This window comes from Dermochelys coriacea, chromosome 5 (assembly GCF_009764565.3).
Source record: "Dermochelys coriacea isolate rDerCor1 chromosome 5, rDerCor1.pri.v4, whole genome shotgun sequence".
Taxonomy (NCBI): Eukaryota; Metazoa; Chordata; order Testudines; family Dermochelyidae; genus Dermochelys; species Dermochelys coriacea.
The window spans coordinates 29357886-29380813 of record NC_050072.1 but is presented as its reverse complement, the minus strand read 5'-3'; the positions used below and the strand labels follow the sequence as shown (position 1 = coordinate 29380813).

The following is a 22928-nucleotide window of genomic DNA, read 5'->3' as shown; positions in this document are numbered from 1 at the left end:
CCTTTTGAAATCATATGCTCTGGCTCCGCAGGAAGTAAGAAAGCATTTCATTATCTCCACTATAACATCCTCGACATACAGAACTGCGGAACTGTTCAATGTGGCAGACAGTTATGGAGCATGATGTTTTAATGACAAGTCTGTGGTTTCTAATGAGGAAGATGAGGTCTCTCCTGGGTTGCTTCATCCCTTTCTTTCTGAGAGGTCTGAGAGAGAGCTCCTGGGTGATTCCTCATCTGCCCCAAAGGCTCTCTCATGAGGAACCACATGTTTCTCTCTGTCACTCTTCTTGTTCAAGGAACATCAAGGTTAGGGCCTGATCCAACTCACAGTACAGTCAAAGGAAAGAGTCTTATTGATTCAACTTCACCTGAATTGGTTGCTGCAAGACTCATCTATCTCCCCCGGCTTTTGCTAAGGAGCAGATTGAATGACAGTGGATAGTCTGATGTGGGGGATTATTATTAAAGTATATTTTGTGACATGGGGTTGTTTTGAATGGGTGGGTTGTAATTATCCTTAATTGTGTACATTTAAATATCTGTGAAAGCACCTAGACACTTGGATTGACACTTCTTAAAGAAATATGATTAAATAAAGGAAGAAATGTTATGACAAAATGTCCATGGACACAATCTGGACATCTCTGTACTTAGGGCTGCCTGATACTTCTTGTTATAAGACCCTGTTTCCAGTTGATCATAACTTTGCCAAACTTTAACCATTCAGGCTGAAATTTTTCATGCCAGGTGTCTGCTTCAGGCTGAATATTTTTTTAAAGTTTGGTAAAAATGGTTAGTCATTTCTGAGAATGCAATTAGGAAAAAATACATTGCTTTATCCATGTTAACAAAATTCTTACAGTCATTTCATTGAGAAGCCCTAGCATCTCCATGCTGTGGAGTAGGAACCTGACATTTGGGAGAGAGGTGGCCTTTGTATCATGAATATGCCTTTTGCTGTTCCTGTGAAAAAATACTGCTTGAATGCCGAGAGCACAAGAACCAGATCTGGAGTGGGAGTGGGGTGACAGAGAAAGTAAATTAGGACAAGGAACCAGGGGTGGGGTAAATGCTCCAGTGGCATAGCTATGCCAGAGACAGAAGGAGTTTTTCCATCACTGTAGTAAATACACCTCTCTGAGAGACTGTAGCTAGGTGAATGGAAGAATTCTGTAGACCTAGCACTGTCTACACTGGGGCTTAGGTTTGCTTAATTACATGGTACAGGGTGTGAAATTTTTCACAGCCCTGAGCAGTCAAGTTAAGCTGACCTTACTTTGAAGTGCAAACCAGCCCTTGGACTGACTGAGCAGACACTGTGACACGGAGCTAAGGGGGGAAGGAAACAGGGATGGTGGACAGGGGGAAGGTGGTGGACATAAGATACTTCAGCAAGGCTTTTGACCAGAGCCGGCCCACAACATTTTGGAACCTGCGGCGGGGAGCTCAAATGATGCTCCCATACCCCCTCGCTTGGGCCAAAACTTTGAAAGGTATCAATTCTGCCTTCTTCCTGTTCTACTCCTGTCATGGTACTGGTCTGTTACCTACCCCAATAAAGGAGAACTAACAACTTAAAATGCCTTGTTCAAAAATTTTAAGTAACACTTAACTTTCAAATGCCTGAACAGCAAATGTAACTTTTCTTGTCTGCATGGTAAACACTGGCATTTTTATCTGTTTGAATAATCAAAGTGGTGCTTTCTGTGCCTTCTTGGTTGCAAAGATTTGAACTGCTTCCTGAAGGTCCACAGTCTGGGCCAGCTCATGCTCTATTGAGATGGTTGCAAGGATGACCAGCCGCTCCTGTGTCATTGTGGAGCATAGATGTGTTTTTATTAACTTCAGCTTGGAGAAGCTGCGTTCTCCACAGGCAACTGTTACAGGAAGTGTTAGAAGTATACGAAGAGCAACAAAAGCATTTGGAAAGAGGATGGTCATCTTACTTGTGCACATATATTCCAGAACAGCCTTTGGAGTTGATCCTGCTGAAATGTATCTTGAAAGGGCTTTCAGTTCATCACTGGCATCAATATCGCACATGTCATCATGTGTCAACACTGTCTCTAATGCCCTGCATTGCTGGTGTAGGTTTTCTTCAGGTATAGTAAGGAGTTTTGGAATATCATACAACATATCAAATATACTGCTGTGTTCCTTGAGCTGCATGAAACGTTCTTCAACTGACTGTATTGCACAATTTAGCACCTGGTTAAAGAATTCAACTTTGAATTGTTGCTTTGGGTCTCTTATGGGATTATCCCGTGCTCATAATCAAAATGTCTTCTTCGGTGTCTCTTGTATTCTTGAATGGATAGGAAAATAGCTTCAGTGTAAAATTCCTCTGCCAACTTCTGTGCATTCTTCAGAATGTTTTGAAATCTCTGATCTGACCGGTAAGACTGTAGGTATGACTTTGCTTTGTCCAGTTGTTCCATTGCTCCAGATATATCAAGGCCAACACCTTGGAGTCTCTTGCTTACAACATTTATTTCAAACATTATGTCATGCCACAACACTAAGCCACACAGATATTTGAAGTTATGTATGTTTCTGGTGATTCCATTTCTCTCTAAAAAGAAAAGGAGTACTTGTGGCACCTTAGAAACTAACAAATTTATTTGAGCATAAGCTTTCATGAGCTACAGCTCACTTCATCAGATGCATTCAGTGGAAAATACAGTGGGGAGATTTATATACATAGAGAACATGAAATAATGGGTATTACCATACACACTGTAAGGAGAGCGATCACTTAAGATGAGCTATTACCAGCAGGAGAGCGAGGGGAGGGGTGAAGGAGGAGAGGAAGAAAACCTTTTGTAGTGATAATCAAGGTGGGCCATTTCCAGCAGTTGACAAGAACATCTGAGGAACAGTGCGGGGTGGGAGGGTGGAAATAACATGGGGAAATAGTTTTACTTTGTGTAATGACCCATCCACTCCCAGTCTCTATTCAAGCCTAAGTTAATTGTATCCAGTTTGCAAATTAATTCCAATTCAGCAGTCTCTCAAAGTTTGTTTTTGAAGTTTTTTTGTTGAAGAATAGCCACTCTTAGGTCTGTAATCGAGTGACCAGAGAGATTGAAATGTTCTCCGACTGGTTTTAGAATGTTATAATTCTTGACGTCTGATTTATGTCCATTTATTCTTTTACGTAGAAACTGTCCAGTTTGACCAATGTATATGGCAGAGGGGCATTGCTGGCACATGATGGCATATATCACCTTGGTAGATGTGCAGGTGAACGAGCCTCTGATAGTGTGGCTGATGTGATTAGGCCCTATGATGGTGTCCCCTGAATAGATATGTGGACAGAGTTGGCAACAGGCTTTGTTGCAAGGATAGGTTCCTGGGTTAGTGGTTCTGTTGTGTGGTGTGTGGTTGCTGATGAGTATTTGCTTCAGGTTGGGGGGCTGTCTGTAAGCAAGGACTGGCCTGCCTCCCAAGATCTGTGAGAGTGATGGGTCATCCTTCAGGATAGGTTGTAGATCCTTGATGATGTGTTGGAGAGGTTTTAGTTGGGGGCTGAAAGTGATGGCTAGTGGCGTTCTGTTATTTTCTTTCTTGGGCCTGTCCTTTAGTAGGTGACTTCTGGGTACTCTTCTGGCTCTGTCAATCTGTTTCTTCACTTCAGCAGGTGGGTATTGTAGTTGTAAGAATGCTTGTTAGAGATCTTGTAGGTGTTTGTCTCTGTCTGAGGTGTTCGAGCAAATGCAGTTATATTGTAGAGCTTGGCTGTAGACAATGGATCATGTGGTGTGATCTGGGTGAAAGCTGGAGGCATGTAGGTAGGAACAGCGGTCAGTAGGTTTCCGGTATAGGGTAATGTTTATGTGACCATCGCTTATTAGCACCGTAGTGTCCAGGAAGTGGATCTCTTGTGTGGACTGGTCCAGGCTGAGGTTGATGGTGGGATGGAAATTGTTGCAATCATGGTGGAATTCCTCAAGGGCTTCTTTTCCATGGGTCCAGATGATGAAGATGACATCAATGTAGCGCAAGCAGAGTAGGGGCATTAGGGGACGAGAGCTGAGGAAGCGTTGTTCTAAGTCAGCCATAAAAATGTTGGCATACTGTGGGGCCATGCCGGTACCCATCGCATTGCTGCTGATTTGAAGGTATACATTGTCCCCAAATGTGGAATAGTTATGGGTGAGAACAAAGTCACAAAGTTCAGCCACCAGGTTAGCCGTGACATTATCGGGGATACTGTTCCTGACGGCTTGTAGTCCATCTTTGTGTGGAACATTGATGTACAGGGCTGCTACATCCATAGTGGTCAGGATGGTGTTTTCAGGAAGATCACCGATGGATTGTAGTTTCCTCAGGAAGTCAGTGGTGTCTCGAAGATAGCTGGGAGTGCCGGTAGCATAGTGCCTGAGTCTACATAGCAAGACAATCCTGCTGTCAGGGTGCCAATGCCTGACATGATCAGCCACACTATCAGAGGCTCATTCACCTGTGCATCTACCAATGTGATATATGTCATCATGTGCCAGCAATGCCCCTCTGCCATGTACATTGGTCAAACTGGACAGTCTCTAAGTAAAAGAATAAAAGGACACAAATCAGACGTCAAAAAGTATAACATTCAAAAACCAGTCGGAGAACACTTCAATCTCTCTGGTCACTTGATTACAGACCTAAGAGTGGCTATTCTTCAACAAAAAAACATCAAAAACAGACTCCAACGAGAGACTGCTGAATTGGAATTAATTTGCAAACTGGATACAATTAACTTAGGCTTGAATAGAGACTGGGAGTGGATGGGTCATTACACAAAGTAAAACTATTTCCCCGTGTTATTTCCACCCACCCCCACCCCCGCCCCACTGTTCCTCAGACATTTTTGTCAACTGCTGGAAATGGCCCACATAGATTATCACTAAAAAGGTTTTCTTCTTGTCCCCCCCCCCTGCTGATAATAGCTCATCTTAAGTGATCACTCTCCTTACAGTATGTATGGTAACACCCATTGTTTCATGTTCTTTGTGTATATAAATCTTCCCACTCTATTTTCCACTGAATGCATCCGATGAAGTGAGCTGTAGCTCACGAAAGCTTATGCTCAAATAAATTTGTTAGTCTCTAAGGTGCCACAAGTACTCCTTTTCTTTTTGCAAATACAGGCTAACACGGCTGCTACTCTGAAACCTGTCATTTCCCTTTGCCACTGTTCTCCCACAAACAGTTCCTGTCATAGCATTATCCTCCATAATGGCAACTATGGCATCATGTATCTTCCCAATTTGGTGTTTGATAGGCTTTATTGCCTCCTCTCGACTTTCCCATCATGTGGCATTCAGTGGTTTCAGTGTCAGAGAGGATGTTCCCAGATGTTGCTTCAAAATTTGCCATCAATGAGTTGATGCAGAGAAAAATATATAGATGCTTTGAATTCCATTAAAAAATTCATCAGCCTCACTAGAAGCTGATACTGCATCACTGACCACCAAGTTCAATGACCGAGAACTGCATGAGGTACAAAAAGCTCGAGGGTTTAACTTTCAGATCCATGTCTGCACTCCTCTGTTCTTTCCTCTCATGTTGGCACCATTATCATAGCCTTCACTTCTCATGTCAGCTATTGTAATTCCTGTATCTTTCAGTTTTTTAAGAAGCACATTTGTCATACCAGCTCCTGCAGTATCATCAATGTCAATAAATTATAGAAAATGCTCTCTGACAGTCACCATTGCAGGGACATTTTCACTAGGTTGTTGTTACAAAATGCACCATTAAAGTCATTTGTTCCGTATGGCTGATGTCAGGTGTGCAGTCCAGAATAACAGAGCAATATCTTGCTGACTTCAGATCTGCCACAATCTTCTGTTTGACTTTTGCTGCCAGTCACCGTATGATCTCATTTTGAATTGTTTTCCCAAGGTAGTGATGTGTGTACATTTCTTGGGTAGTGACTCTTTTTAGATGCTCCTGGAGTACAGCATGAAACTCAGCCATCAGCTGCACGATTTTAAGGGAGTTTCCATTGTTTGGCACATAAAGCTGATCTGAAGTGCCATGCAGTGCTAGGTTTTGGGTAGCAAGCATTCTCACAATGGCAATGAGCCTTTTCAGAACATTTTGCCAGTAAAGAGACTCTGATGCAATCTTCTCTTGATGCTGATCATCTATGGTGGCCTTTAACCTTAGTCTTATCTCAAGCTCTTTCCACCTATGGAATGCTCTCTGGTGATTTGCTGCCTTCTCATGGCATGCCAGATTTCTAGCCAGATTTTTCCAGTCCTTTGTTCCTGCAGAACCCAGTGTGGCTGGAACATTAGACTGGAAGAGTTTGCAATAAAAAAAGTACACAGCATTCTGGGTTTTTGAGTACATAAGCCATGGCCTCTCCACTTTGTCACCATTGGGGATTTCATGCCAATAATGTGTTGGATGGAAACTTCTATTTTCATTGTCTTTGGGGAACATGAAGTTTTTCACTTGCTGTGGCCCATGCAGTACAAGGAAGTCCCTCAGGCCACTGCTCAAGTGGGTCCACAGTCCTGGATCATCTAGACTTAAGGAACTAAACTCAGCAGCAGCTGTTTCTTACGCTTCCACCACACTCTTCTCTGATCTACACTTTTCTTCAGGAATGTGCATGGTTACATCCATTTGAGATGGAGATATAGATGCTGCAGTAGCTGCCAGGTCACCTGTACTCTGACTAACTGGAAGATCAGGCATCTCCTCACCACTCACATCCTCACTGGGGCCGGAAGGCTCACCGTGAACATTTGTGTCTATGTATCTCAGGAGAGCTTCTTCCTGTTTAGATAGAAAAGCTTCCTTTGCTTTCTTTCTTTTTCTGAATGGTGCCCCAGAGGGGAGTTTTCTTCTTTCACTCATGACTGCTGTTCTGTGCCAGCTATAATGGCTCTCAACACTCAGTTGAAGGGGATAAGCAGGCTGCTAGCAAGGCCTGAGTGAGAGAAGATATCAGCGTCTGAAGGGCCTAACTGGCTCCTTCAGTTGACTGCCTGTTCTCCTCAAGTGGGTTCAGGGAAGCAGCAGGAAACAGGAAGCTCCCTGAGAAGGTGGTGTTAATCAGTCCAGGCTCCTGTGGGTGCTAGAGAGGTACATAAGAGGCTCCTCCTCCTCTCTCTCCCTGCAGCTCTTGATGCTTTCTGTTATTCCCTCACCTTTTCTCCTGCCCACCTGTTTTGTCTCTTGTGCCCTCCTTCCTCCAGCACAGCACTCCACTATCTCTGTGCATCTAGAGCAGAAAGAATACACATGCACCAGCAGCAGACATAATTTTCTACATTCTGGGTCCTAGTGGCACCCCCTTCCCCCCAGAGTTTGGCACCTGAGGTGGCTGCCTCAGTTCGCCTCATGTTAAGGCCAGCCCTGCTTCTGACACAGTCCCACATGACATTCTGGATAGGTAAGCTGGAGAAATGTGGGCTTGGCGGAATACATAATTGGTTAAACAACTGCAAACAATGAGTAACTTTTAATGAAATGATGTCAGATTGGAGGAAAGTCTCAAATGGGGTTCCACAGGGATGTGTTCTGGGTCCCGTGTTATTTAACATCTTTATTAATGACCTGGATGTAGGAATAGAAAGCACACTGATCAAATTTGCAGATGATGCAAAGCTGGGGGGTGAGGGGGAGAGGGGTTGCCAATACTTTGGAGGATAGAGCTAAAATTCAAAGGTTTCTTGATAAATTGGAGAACTGGGCTATAGATGACAAAATTAAATTCAACAAAGACAAATGTAAGGTGCTGCACTTAGGGAAGAAAAAACAAATGCACAAATACAGAATGGAGGATAACTGGCTTGGCAGCAACATTGCTGATAAGGATCTGGGAGTTGTGGTGGATCACAACCTCAACTTGAGTCAACAATGCGATGCTATTGCAAAGAAAGCAAATGCAATTTTAGGTTGCATTAACAGAGGCTAAGCATGCAAGTCACGGGAGATGATAGTACTGCTCTACTCAGCACTGGTTAGGCCTCTGCTAGAATACTGTTTCGAATTTTGGTCACTAATGTATAGAAAGGATGTAGAGAAACTGGAAACGATCCAGAGGTGAGTGACAAAAATGATCAAAGGGATGGAATGCAAGCCAGATAAGTAAAGATTGAAGGAGCTGGGTATGTTTTGTCTGGAAAAGAGGAGATTAAGGGGGATATGATAGCAGTCTTCAAATACTTGACAGGCTGCCATGAAAAAAGATAGGAAAAAATTGTTCTCTCTTGACACAGAGGGCAGGACAAGCAGCAATGGGTTCAAACTACACCATAGCAGATTTAGATTAAATCTCAGGAAAAACGTCCTAACTGTAAGAACAGTAGGACAAGGGAACAGACTGCCTAGGGAGGTCATGGAAGCTCCTTCACTGGAGGTTTTCAAAAGGAGGCTGGATGGTTTAGACACAACAAATCCTGCATCTTGGCAGAGGATTAGACTAGATGACCCTTGCAGTCCCTTCTAACCCAATGGTTCTATGATTCTATGACTGGGAGCCAGTGAGATGGGGGGAAGGCTGAGATTAGATGAGGAGCTGGGACAGAGACTGAGACTGGCTAGGCAAGGAGACTGGAAGCCTGTGAAGGGGAGGGCTGAGTGGGAGAGGGAATGTAAGCCTGTAAGAGGGGGAAGACAAATTGGCCGGGGAGGCAAAGGGGGCACTGGGCCTGGCTCAGAAAGGAATCCGGGGGAATGGAGTTGTGGGTGCTCAAAAGCTGTGAAAATCAGACCTGTTACATTTAGATATCTAAATATGAATTTAGGAGTCTAACTTTGGGCATCCAAGTAGGAAAATTTTAACCATAGTGACCAAAGACTGTCTGTGCAGGATGGTAGAATTAAAAAAAAACAACGCATAGGCCACAGCCAGGATGATTGGGGGGCAGGGGGTGTATCTGTATGAACAAGTGTGTATGGTGCTGGTTTTTTTTCTTTTGCAGAATGGCAAATCTTTTCAGTTTGGTGTTTCCTGGGGTAATCCTGAGCTATGCAAATCTGAGACAGAAAGTACATTGTGGAAAAAGGAACATTTACAAGGCATGTTCCCTAAAGGAGAGTTTATTTCTGGGAAAAAGTAAATACTTATATGAAATCAGTTACACATTAAATTATATATCCAAGTGGGTGTGTCTTCACAGCACAGTTAGGTTGAGTTACAACTTAACTCCCATCCATACACAAAAATCTCTAGTTTGAGATTTAAACTTGAGCTAGCTATTAGATGGGAAGAGGAATTAAATTCAAATCATGTTGATCCTCTGTGGGGATGCAACAACTCATTAGCAACTAGTTCAATCACTCTGCTAATCTAATCACACTCTGCTGCTAATCAAATCACTATGTATAACTCCAGTGTTGTTCTGAATTGTGGTTTCTTTAAGGCTGTATCTACAAAGTAGACTCTTGCTAGGGCTATGGGAGAGGTTCTCCCATCTGCATAGTTAATCCACTTCCCCAAGAGGTGGCAATTAAGTCACTTAAAGAATTTTTCTGTTGATATAGCACTGTCTGCACCAGGGGTTAGGTCGGCTCCACTGTTGCTTGGGGTGTGGATTTTTCACACCCCTGAGCAACATAGCTGGGTCAACCTGAATTTTTAGTGTACACCTGCCCTAACTTGAGCTAAGTTAGCATGAGTATAGTAACTTGAGTGTACTCACTGAAGTCGTGTCTACATTACCACTTATATCAGCAAAACTCATGTCGCTCAGGGGTGTGAAAAAAACGCCGCTCATTGAGGTTAGTATTATGTCAATGGGAGAGCTCTCTCCCATCAGTATAGCGTGGCTACATGACTGATCTTACAATAGTGCAGCTGCATTGGTACAGCTGTAAGCTCGCTAGTGTAGACATGGCCTAACTCAAGGTAACTGTTGCAGTGAAGATGAAGCCAGAAAGAAGTGATGAATTATTTATTGATAGATGAAAAGTACTTTATTTGTTGTAGGTTAATTGATTTTTTTTTTAATGCAAAGGCTGGCCAATGAAAAAGGAAACACTGTGATGTTCCTAGGTGTCTTCTTTGTACTTAGGAGCCTCTTCCAATGTGTAGAAAATGGAGTGTTTTATATCCAAATATGATGCAAACCATGACACCACACCTGTAGTGCTTTGAGAAATGTAGTTCAGTAGCTGAGTAGTAATTTTGTTGCAGGCATATTTATTTGTGACTGGGGACATTAAACAGAGGTTCTTAACTGTGATATATAGACCACTGGTGGTGCACATAGTTTTTGCTTGTGGTCTGAAGAGAACTAGCTGGTTATGGATTGTGACCTTCCTCATGCAGCTGCTAAGATGCATTAAAAGAAGCTAAAAGTATATTAACTACTATCATAATATTATTTATCCATGTGAGCAATTGCTAGAGTTCAACAAGAATGGGAGGTGAAGTGGGGTCCAAGCAATCATGAAAGGAAGGAGAGATGTCCATAAGACATTTCTCTACTCAGATGTCATCCACACTATAAAAACCTTTAAAGAACCCCTGCATTAAAAATATGAGTTCTATGAAACCTTATTTTCACTAAATTGTGGTAGATTTGGTTTCATTATATGTGAGTTAATTTTTTGTGCTGTTTTTGTGGAAGAGGAATATTTTAATGTTTGGAAGTGAAGGGATTATGGGTATATTTTGTTACATATAGAAGAGAACTGATCATCCAGAACTGAACTGGGTCACTCCCAGTAAGATGTAGAAATGGCTGGAGGCAGAAATGGTTACAATAGTCAGTTTTGCTGAAAGCTTTTTTGCTTGTTTATTATGCATTTTACCAAGCAATCTCTTAAACTAAATAATTTTTCTTCTACCAATTTTCTTTTTAATCATTTTAATCAAATAGAAGCTTTTTATACACTCACTGGTTTCTGAATGAGATGCCCCAGCTTCTCACATATGTATCATCTTTGTTTATGTTTTATTACAGTAATAGAGATTTAAGAATTAAGCACAACTAAAACTTTGTAATATGAATTTCAATCAACTGACACAATTCACAGTCATTTAGTAGAGAGTCATCAAAGGGTTTCTTAGTAAATTGTAGGATAGGAAGGATTTAGCTAAATTACACTGTCCTCTAGTGGCAATCAATGTTGCTGTGCTCTATATTCTTACTAGAAATAATAAACTGTCTTGTGGTTAAAGGAGAGCAAATACATGGGATCACATTTTTCAGTATTGTGTCTATTAATCTTGGTGCCTCATCATTTGAGTGCCATCTTGATACATTTTGTACCAGATTTTCAGAAGTGCTGTGCACCTGCATCTCCCAATGACTTCAGAGAGAGACAGATGCCCACAGCTCTGAAAATCAAGTTGGCACCCAGAAATTAAGACACCCCAAATTAGTAAACATTGTTGAAAATTTTGCCTTGGGTTCTATTCCCAGCTCTGCCACAGACTTCTTGTGTGATTGTAGGCAGTCACCTAGGTCACAATATTCAAACTTCAATGGGAGCTGCAAGCATTCATGGCTTGAGGCATCTCAGTTTGGAAACAGGCTTTTAGCTTCCTTGGTCTTGTAAGGAAACTTGGTACTACAAGCACCTGCTATGCTTGTAGGACATCTCAGGCCTGAATCTTTACTTGTGCAATCATCTTCTCCTGTGCAAAGTATTTTACATCCACTTTGTAACTCACTGTGCACAGGTATAAATGACTACACAGGGTGAAAGACAGTAGAAAATCAGGTCCTTCAGATCCTCACCACAAAAGTTCTTGCAACAGTGCACCAGTTTTGCTAGCACCAATGCAGTGCGTAGACTGGAAGTGCTGTGCTGTAACTGCAATGGTATAATTACTTCTTGAGTTTCTGGGCACTCCTACAAGGCTCCTTCCCGTGCTGCTGTGACAACTCTGAACACCGAGCTGCTTGTCAAAACTCTCACTCACTGTCTGCATGCAGGGCTGAGAACAGCTGAGATGGTACTTGGTCAGTCTTAGATTTACCCATTCCCCACCTCCAATATCCCAACCTTTCATAGCACTAATTAAAGGCTCAAAGAGATACTGCAAAATATACCTTTATTAACATTTCTAAGTATGTTTCCAAACTGGGGTTTTTTTTGTTCTACTAGGGTCTAAAATATTTTTTAAACATGTACATAGGCACATATTCCAATTTGCTTACTTAGTGCCTGTTGTCATGCTAGTCTGTCCACTGCCACTGCAGCATCTCCTAAGCTCCTGAGATCAAAATAGAAAACAGAGAAGGGACATAGCAAGGTTTAATGAGGAAGATTGCCCAGATCCAGTTTGTATGCTGTAACATATATTCATGCTATCTGAGTTGTTTGGATTTCCCATGGTCTCTTGGGTTCCTGGACTGTCTTTATCCCGATCCTGAAAGATGTCTTTACCAGACCAGGCCACAGAGAGAAAGCCACATGACTTTGTTACCTCCATTGGCACTGGCTAAATCCCAAACACTACCTGGATATCAACCTCTTTCGCTCTTTTCCCCTCCCCTCACCCCACATGTCCTTTTCCTTCCTTACCTTATTTCTTCTCTTTCCTATCCCTCTCCTTTTACCTTTTGTCTAATAAGAGTCCAGCCTAGCTGGTCAACACTGAATATTTTACAATACTGCTGTAAGCTTGTGATCAGAAAAATGCAGCAAAAGCATTGCCCTAAACAGCCTGATGCTAGTAGCGTACAAGTTTGCCAGCACTCAGAAGGTATGTCTACACTAGTGCAATTAAAAACCCATGCCTAGCCCATGCCAACTGACTTGGGTTTGCGCTAAGGGGCTGTTTAATTGCAGTGTAGATATTCAGGCTCAGGCTGAAGCCTGGATCCTTAAGACCCTGAGCAGTTGGAGGGTCCCAAGCTCAGGCTGCAGCCCAAGCTGGAATGTCTACACACAATTAAACATCCCCTTACACATGAGCCCAAGTCAGTTGGCATAGGACAGCTGCAGGTGTCTATTTGCACAGTAGATACCCAACGTGTCTAATATGACGATGTGCTGTGCCTGTATTTTTCCAGCAGCGAGATTGCAAGTCAGACTCAACACCAGAGACATTTCTTCTATCTTTGCTGTCCCTTTCTTTCCCCTTTTTTATGTGTTTATGCTTGTTTTGTCCTTTAGAAAACAGGATCAGACTTTATCAACAACAGCTCCAGCCCACCTCACCTAACTTCTCTTTTCTCCAAAAAGACAATTACCATCTAAGAGACTCTCATACAAGGATTCTCCCTCCCCCTTTAAAGACTCTCTAAAGGCTAAAGGAAAAAAAGGATGTTAAAATAAAAGCCTTACTTAATTCTTTACATTTCAAACACTTTGTTTTTCCTTCTTTTTTGTATTTTTAATACATGGTTAAAAGGATTTTTAACTATGTGTTTGCCATAGTATTAAACAGCCTGAGATCTCTGTATATGAAATCCCAAACCTTGTTTAAAACTGTGTAATGTTGGACATTTCAGGGTCAAATTATCACCTTTGTGTCATATAGTCCATCTAAATTCATACAATACATCCCACTGGTGTCCATCCAACACCTCCTGCCTCCATATTCCAAGGAGGCGTTCAGGAGGCTGGTGGTTTACAGATTCTATACCAGCACTCTCAGTTTACCTCACCAGAGGGGGTACTCCAATTGACCATTCAAGCAGCTTTAGTCCCTTTGCAGTACTGGAACAATGAAAAAGATAACTTCACTTGTAATTATGAAGTCTATTATGCCTATTATGATGCCTTACATTGTCAGATTCTTCCTGAACATAATCACAAGCACAAATGCCTTTGCTAGACTTATAAATAGGACTAAGAGTAGGGACATCTTGTTCCATGGATTAAAATGAGTGTGGAAGAAATTATACTTGTGAATAACACTGCACATAATAATTAACTTTGTTAAATGTGTAAGTCCAAGTCCATTTTATGTACTAGAAGGTTTAAGACTGTTTTGTGGAGTTGAGAGACTTTTCTTTATCAACTATAAGCAACTATTATCCCATATTTTCAGGATCTGTAGCACACTACATTACTTTCTGAAAGAGAATGAGAGGTGGCCTTGTTGAGCATCAGTCCCAAATCTTGAGATGAATGAGATTATCACACGTTATTCTGATATCCAGCAATTCAGGAAGCTTTGTAGGTCAGAGTTGAGCTACGGTATAGGTCAGTAGGAAGACAGGTAAGTGGTGCTTACAAGGTTCGCAAAGTACTGACATCTGAATCTGCCTATAAATTGGTAGATTACTTTAAAATAACCTAATGATTTTTGAGCATTTGGGATTGGTGACACTGCATATTATTCTCTTGCATATGGTGACACTGCATATTATCCTCCCTTTCCCCTGCCCCCGCACCCCCACCAGGCAGGTGCCCTGTGCTGAAGTTGCCAGTTCGTGGTTGGCTCTATTCTTGGAGGTTTCATCACATGACGTAACGGTTTTAAGGCCTGAACTAGTGGGAAAATCATTTACAATTACTACCCAGCAGTTTGCCCCAGTGGAAAATAAGGACCTGTGGATGCAGCAGATTCTTCCTAGGCAAGCAAAGAAGTTCAAGCCAGTCCCATAGTCACTGTGAGAATTCCCCAGGGTTTTCCCCCTAGATGCTCACACCAGCAACTGGGGAATTAATCTGCAATTCCTGATGCTTCAAGACAACACTGGAGGGTTGGCAAACAACCCACCTCCCCTCCTCCCCCACCCCCAAAACGCAGCTGCTGTGGGCAACCTGACCTCCTCCCCCTGCCCTGCCCCCGTGTTTCCCCTCTGCTCGGGCCCAGGCTCTCCTGCCATGTCACCCTATCTACTATCCCCCCTCCCCTCAGGCCTGGGCTCCCCTGCTGTGTCATCTCAACTCCTGTCCCCCCGTCTTTGGTCCCAGACTCCCCATCCATGTCACCCCATCTCTCGTCCCTTCAGGCCCGACCACCCTGTGTCACCCCATTCCCCCTCCATTTGGGCCCAGTCTCCCCCACCATGCCACCCCATCCGGGATCTCCCACTGTATCACCCTGTCTCGTATCCCCCCTCCATTCGGGTCCAGGCTCCCCAACCATGTCACCCTGTCTCCCTCCCCTCAGGTCCCCCATCATGTCTACCTAAGCTTCTATAAAGGTTCTATAGCCATATAAATAAGAAGAAAACTAAGAAGGAAGAAGTGGGGCGCTAAACACTGAGGATGGAGCGGAGGTTAAAGATAATCTAGGCATGGCCCAATATCTAAACAAATACTTTGCCTCAGTCTTTAATAAGGCTAAAGAGGATCTTGGGGATAATGGTAGCATGACAAATGGGAAGGAGGATATAGAGGTAGATATTACCATATCAGAGGTAGAAGCGAAACTGAAACAGCTTAATGGGACTAAATCGGGGGGCCCAGATAATCTTCATCCAAGAATATTAAAGGAATTGGCACCTGAAATTGCAAGCCCATTAGCAAGAATTTTTAATGAATCTGTAAACTCAGGAATAGTACCGAATGATTGGAGAATTGCTAATATAGTTCCTATTTTTAAGAAAGGAAAAAAAAGTGATCCGGGTAACTACAGGCCAGTTAGTTTGACATCTGTAGTATGCAAGGTCCTGGAAAAAATTTTGAAGGAGAAATTAGTTAAGGACATTGAAGTCAATGGTAAATGGGACAAAATACAACATGGTTTTACAAAAGGTAGATCGTGCCAAACCAACCTGATCTCCTTTTTTGAAAAAGTAACAGATTTTTTAGATAAAGGAAATGCAGTGGATCTAATTTACCTAGATTTCAGTAAGGCATTTGATACCGTGCCACATGGGGAATTATTAGTTAAATTGGAGAAGATGGGGATCAATATGAACATCAAAAGGTGGATAAGGAATTGGTTAAAGGGGAGACTGCAACGGGTCCTACTGAAAGGCGAACTGTCAGGTTGGAGGGAGGTTACCAGTGGAGTTCCTCAGGGATTGGTTTTGGGACCAATCTTATTTAATCTTTTTATTACTGACCTTGGCACAAAAAGTGGGAGTGTGCTAATAAAGTTTGCAGATGATACAAAGCTGGGAGGTATTGCCAATTCGGAGAAGGATCGGGATATTATACAGGAGGATCTGGATGACCTTGTAAACTGGAGTAATAGTAAAAAGATGAAATTTAATAGTGAGAAGTGTAAGGTTATGCATTTAGGGATTAATAACAAGAATTTTAGTTATAAGTTGGGGACGCATCAATTAGAAGTAACGGAAGAGGAGAAGGACCTTGGAGTATTGGTTGATCATAGGATGACTATGAGCTGCCAATGTGATATGGCTGTGAAAAAAGCTAATGCGGTTTTGGGATGCATCAGGAGAGGCATTTCCAGTAGGGATAAGGAGGTTTTAGTACCGTTATACAAGGCACTGGTGAGACCTCACCTAGAATACTGTGTGCAGTTCTGGTCTCCCATGTTTAAAAAGGATGAATTCAAACTGGAGCAGGTACAGAGAAGGGCTACTAGGATGATCCGAGAAATGGAAAACTTGTCTTATGAAAGGAGACTTAAGGAGCTTGGCTTGTTTAGCCTAACTAAAAGAAGGTTGAGGGGAGATATGATTGCTCTCTATAAATATATCAGAGGGATAAATATAGGAGAGGGAGAGGAATTATTTAAGCTCAGCACCAATGTGGACACAAGAACAAATGGGTATAAACTGGCCACCAGGAAGTTTAGACTTGAAATCAGACGAAGGTTTTTAACCATCAGAGGAGTGAAGTTTTGGAATAACCTTCCAAGGGAAGCAGTGGGGGCAAAAGATCTATCTGGTTTTAAGATTCTACTCGATAAGTTTATGGAGGAGATGGTATGATGGGATAATGGGATTTTGGTAAGTAATTGATCTTTAAATATTCAGGGTAAATAGGCCAAATCCCCTGAGATGGGATATTAGATGGATGGGATCTGATTTACTATAGAAAATTCTTTCCTGGGTATCTGGCTGGTGAATCTTGCCCATGTGCTCAGGGTTTAGCTGATTGCCATATTTGGGGTCGAGAAGGAATTTTCCTCCAGGGCAGATTGGAGAGGCCCTGGAGGTTTTTTTGCCTTCCTCTGTAGCATGGGGTATGGTTGACTGGAGGGAGGCTTCTCTGCTCCTTGAAGTTTTGAACCATGATTTAAGGACTTCAATAGCTCAGACATGGGTGAGGTTTTTCATAGGAGTGGGTGGGTGAGATTCTGTGGCCTGCGCTGTGCAGGAGGTCGGACTAGATAATCAGAGTGGTCCCTTCTGACCTTAGTATCTATGAATCTATGTCACCCCAACTCCTGTCCCCACTCCCCTTGAGCCCAGGCTCCCCCCGTGTCACCTCATGTCCTGTCCCCCCCCCCCCCCCCGGGCCCAAGTTCCCCCACTGTGTCACCCACTTACCCTGTCTCTCACTCCCCTCAGCCCCCCCACCCCCGCCGTGTCACCCTATCTACCATTCCCCCTCCCCTCAGGCCTGGGCCCCCCGGTTGTGTCATCCCGACTCCTGTCCCCCCTCCCTTTGGGCCCAGACTCCCCATCTGTGTCACCCCATCTCCCCGGCCCTGGCTCCCTCGGTGTCACACCCTCTACCCTCCCCGAGCCTCTCCTTCCGTGTCATCCCTTCCCCCTCCCCTCAGGCCCCGCGTCAGTCACCCCAACTCCCGTCCCCACTCCCCTCGAGCCCGGGCTCCCCCCGTGTCACTCCGTCTTCCATCCCGCACCCGCCTCGGCCCAAGTTCCCGCCCTGTGTCACCCACGGAGCCCGTCTCCCTTCGAGCCCAGCCTCCCTTCGTGTCACTCCGTCTCCCGTCCCCCTCTGCCTTCGGGCCCAGGCTCTCCCCCCGTGTCACCCGTTGGGCCCGTCCCCCAGGCGCCCGCCCCGTGACACCCCGTCTCCCTCTCCTCAGGCTCCCCCGCTGAGCCACCCGGCCCTCGGGTCCAGGCTCCCCCGCCATGTCTCCCCGGGCCGGGCGGAACGGTTTGGCCGCAGCACCCGGAAGTGGCGGGCGGGATATAGCGGAAGCGGTGGGCGGGCCCAGGTCTCTTTGGTGCTGGCGGCCGGAGGAAGATGGTGAGTTCCGGGCCGGGGGCCGGGGAAAATCCGCTGCCATCCAGCGGGATTGGGGGCCTTGCGGGGCGCGGAGAGGCTGCCCGCGGGCCGGCGCGTCCTTACGCCGCGATGGAGCTGCCTGCCGGGGCTCTAGGCCGCCTCTGCTGTAAGGCCACGGCGGGCCCGCGCGGAGGCGCCGCTGCCGCCCCGAGAGCTGCCGGGGCTGGCCCCGCTCCCTCTTGCCGCGCTCGGAGGCTGGAGGAGCTGGACACGCTCCCCCCTGAGAGAGCTGGGGACGCGGGGTCTCCCGCCTCCGGGTCCTCTCCGCGAGCATCTTCCCTCGCTGTCCCCCCGCCGGGCTCGAACTCGCGGGGCTCTGCGTGGAGCGAGGCCTTGTGCTGGCGAGGCGGCGTTACGAGAACTCGGTATTGAAGGGTAAACCCCCAACCTGCCCTGTAAAGATCCGGCAAAAGCCTCCTGCGCGTTGGGGCTCAGTGGTGCAAGAGGGGGTTGTGGTAGCTCTTTAATAAGGGGAGCCAGACAAACATTGGGGGAGATGAGGTAGGGAGGGCTGCCGAGATCTGTGACTTGTCAAAACGGTCCTGCCGAGTTGTCTTTGATGAAAACTATAAGAATGTATCACTGGCTTGTGCAGAACGAGCCTGCGCTGTTGGTGAATTGATGCTGTTCCCCCAGTTTACTGGTAATGAGAGATCACTTGAGGGGTTGAGAACAGAATTAGGAAACTGTAAAAATAAGCACTTGTGTTATCTCATTTTTCTGTCATAAAGGTGGGATATACAGAAATGTAAGTAATTCCTGTTTAAGAAAGTGAGATGTGATACGTAAAACTGAGATGTGTATGTTAGATGTATTTCCTCTTATGCATTTGTGTGTAGCGTTAGTTGTTCCATTAAAATGTCTGAGTGTGAGAGTTTCAGAAGATTTTACTTTGTTTTGAGGTATGTGGTTAAGTGCTAGCCAAAACTGTATTTTTATTTAATACAGCTTTCTGACATGCAAACTCCTGAATTGTATTTCAGACTAAGGGAACGTCATCATTCGGTAAGCGCCGCAATAAGACCCACACTTTGTGCCGTCGCTGTGGATCCAAGGCATACCATCTTCAGAAATCCACCTGTGGGAAATGTGGGTATCCTGCTAAGCGCAAGAGAAAGTGTAAGTATGGAACCTTCAAAAATTATCTGTGTAAACTTGTTCTTTGAGTTAGGTTTTTCATGAAGAAACTGTTTATACAGTACCAGGATAGTCACTTGTGAAAATGATGGTTCTGTCTAAGTGAATACAACCAAACTAGTGGTTGGGTTTTTTTTTGTGATTTAATAGAAAAAATATTGTTTGTATAAGGAGTTCTGTGGTATTTTGCAATGCATCTTCTGTTTTCTTTATTTACATAGAGAAACCGCTATGAGAAAATGAGCACTTAAGTTCCCATTGTATGCGTACAATGGGGTGCTCTGCATATAGCTACGCTTCTCCAAATCAAATGTATACATATATACAATGTATCCTGTAGAAACAACCATTCTTCAATGTGTACATATTTTAAAATATTTTAGTGGTATTACTGTTGCTCTGGTTTATTCTCACTGTAAAACAGGGGTGGTACTTGGCTATCTCATTTTATACACTTAATTGTGTAGGTGAAACAAAATAAATCTGTGTAAATTGCTTTCTAGATAACTGGAGTGCCAAGGCTAAAAGACGCAACACCACTGGTACTGGTCGTATGAGGCACCTGAAAAATGTCTACCGTCGATTCAGGTACAACACTGAATTTCAAGCATGCAAGTTACACTATAACACAGACTTCGAATACCTTTTAAAAACCTATTATCTAAATGAATACTTACTGCATAAATTACAAAAGAAAATGGCAATATATATGTAGTCTTATAAATATCTTGTGATGGGAAAGGTATTTGATAATTCATATATTTAACCCAACATACCTTGGTAGCATTCTCCATTTGTTTAGACTTGGAGTTCTGAGTTCTAATGTAGGATCTGCAACTAATATGCCAAGTGAACTTATCTAAGTCACCAAAGGTTTAATGAATGTTTATAAATGCTTTGAAAAGCTCAGTTAATGGGGGCTACCTAGGACATAAAGTAACTATACCAGCGTTTTGTTGTTGTGGAGTGAAGAACCCAAGAGGAAAGGAGTTAGAGGGGTTTTACACAATGATAACACATTCTCTTTGGGATGACTGACTGTTTTTTGCACTTTTTTAACTACTGCTTTTTTGGACTACATATGTTATAGCAGACTTTAAAGGACTTTCACTTCATTACTAAAATGATCTCTTTTTAGAAGGTATGTCTTGTCCAGCACTCGTTTTTGAGCAGATTACTTTATGATATTATTAGATCTGCTGATTCTGCGAGGCCCTGATAAAATGAAGGCATTCTGCATCTCACAGAATTGGGCCTGTTGTCCACTTGAAAGCGGGGTTTTTTTTTTTTTTATCTTCTGGGTGGTGGTAGTTGCATAGTAACTACCTGTAACTCAACAAATTCCTGAAGCAGAACTTCTTGTAACAGGCTCCTTGAAAGATTTCAGAGTATTTTACCCACATGTGGCATTATCAGCAGAATCCCAGGATATGATTGTGATCATAGTATTTTGTTTTAAATTGTGGAGGAAATCACATCATATAACGGAGAAACAGAAATGTTTGATTAATTTTGATTTCCATAACAGCAGCCCATGAATAGCTAACATTTTTGTTAGCCTGTTCCTTTTGCAAGAAATGCCAGTGTTGATGAGTTAGCAATTTGGTATAGACAGTACAGTAATACTAATCCAGGAACATGAAACTTATAAACTGAGAGAGTTATGTTTGATAAGTTGAAATTGCATTCAGAATGAGAATTAATCACTTAAAGTTGTGCCTTTCATGTTTCAACATAGAGTTCATATGTAGTCTAAAGCATCACTGCTCCATGAAGGTATAAAATAAAACTGAAACTTCCTTTAAAATGAACATTGATTTTTAATAGTGACATCTGTAGTGTTGCTCTTGAAAGTTCAAAAAAGATTTATAGCTAGGTTCAGTGTTAGCTCTTATTCTTTTGGCCAGTGTAGTGCTTTCCTAACAGCAGCTGTCAGAAAAAAGTTGTAATAAATCAAATAATGTCCTGCTTCCTGCAATCTGCTACTTGATACATCTAAGACCATGTCTATGCTACCACTTAAATTGCTCAGGGTGTGAAAAAACACCCGCTGAGAGACATAAGTTACACCGACAGAGCGCTGTCTATACCGGTGTTTATGTCAGCAGGAGAGCTTCTCCTGCTGACATAGCTAAGACTGCTTGTGGAGGTGGTTTTATTATGTTGATAGGAGAGCTCTCTCCTGTCTGCATAGAGCAGCTACACAGTGATGTGCGGCTTTAAGATCACTTATGTAGACATGGCCCCAAGGCATTGGTTAGCTGCATTTAATTGCCTTATCTTGGTGAACTTTGCAGTGACTGTTCCCTTGTTTGTTTGTTCCCTAGCTGCTCTCACTTTGCTTCAGTTTTATTTCATTAATAATTGGAGGCTGAGGGATTTGTTTTTGGAGTAGCCTTACATCTAATCATACAGTACTTACTAAAGTGAAACTCCCCTTGGCTTCAAAAATCACTTGCTGGGAAAAGAAAAATAGAATTATTTCAACTGGAGTTTTACCTGAGTGAGCACTGCAGGATTGCGTCCATTATGTTGAGACCTGTACTTCTGGGTAATATAACTTACTAGGAGTGAAATTTTAAATAGACGTACTGAAATGTTCATGAGCAGCTTGTCAATGATGTTTCTCTTTAAAAATGTCTGAACATATGAGTTCCATAGTGATTTTGACCTCTAACTGAGATAAGCTGAACCAAAAACATTGTCTGAAACTTTCTAATAAATACCACTTTATGGAGCCTGGAATATAAAATGCTTTAAAAAAAAAAATACTAACTCTGTTGTTGTTGTTTTATGTACAGGAATGGATTCCGTGAAGGAACAACACCTAAGCCCAAGAGAGCTGCCGTTGCAGCATCCAGCTCATCTTAAGGACTCATCTGTTTGTTAAAATAAATGGTCTAATCCAGAAAAAAATTGTCAGGTTTTTTTTACACATATTTTACTTTATTGAAATGGTAAGGTATCTGTGTGTGTGTGTGTGTGTGTGTGTGTGTGTGTGTGTGTGTGTGTGTGTGTGTGTAATAGATTCTGACAGAGTGTTGTGTTAAAGTTCATTAAACACATTCCTTTTAAGTGATTTCTCATCTGATCATATTTCTATCTTTAAGAGTGTTCATCTAAATACTGTAATTGCTGAAGTTTTTTATGGGCAAAGTATATAAGCATTCTTTATACCAGCACAACTTTTACTCTGAATAATTTCAAAACTCCCTTCTGCATAACAAGTCTTCTACATATACATCGCTTATGGTTGATATAACTACTAATTTGTGCACAATTCTAGATATGACTATAAATAAGATGCACATTTTTTCCTTATTCTGCCTATGAGAAAGCATTTCACTTACTAAGGAACTATAAATATTCTCATCCTAATAGAGTTGCTATATGCACTGGAGTGTACTTTAAGAATAACTTATGGCTTTATTTAGCTGATCGCTGTCATTTAATGTTAGTATGTAAAGTTTTTATTGACTTATATTCTGAAAGTAGGCAGTTCTAAAGGAAAACTTTTTTTTTAAAAAAAGGAGTTGTCTGGTCTTTATCTTCTATTTTAGTATACTAATGTTCTGTTCACTGTTTTTCACAATTTTAAAAAAGACAGGTCTGCAAAAAGTGTCTAACCCATTTTGTTCAGGGGGGTCATCATTTGGGCTGAGTGAAGTTTCCAACTATAGAAAGAATAGTGTTTTAAGTCACTAATGAACATGTGGCCTTAACCTAGTCCTTATTGCTAACAAGACCTAATCT

At 42.8% G+C, this 22928-nt stretch overlaps 1 protein-coding gene and 1 non-coding gene across 2 annotated transcripts; both read left to right on the top strand.

Moving 5' to 3' along the window:
* Positions 1 to 17842: 17842 nt before the first annotated feature.
* Positions 17843 to 22091, top strand: RPL37 (ribosomal protein L37). Its single transcript, XM_038403357.2, has 4 exons — positions 17843 to 17999; positions 19022 to 19157; positions 19679 to 19763; positions 21977 to 22091. Exons 1-4 carry the CDS (start codon positions 17997 to 17999, stop codon positions 22044 to 22046), a joined length of 294 nt encoding a protein of 97 aa, XP_038259285.1. The 5' UTR covers positions 17843 to 17996; the 3' UTR covers positions 22047 to 22091.
* LOC119856465 lies at positions 21784 to 21864 on the top strand. The gene has a single exon (XR_005293315.1). It is a non-coding gene; the product is annotated as a small nucleolar RNA SNORD72 (small nucleolar RNA).
* Positions 22092 to 22928: the final 837 nt, after the last annotated feature.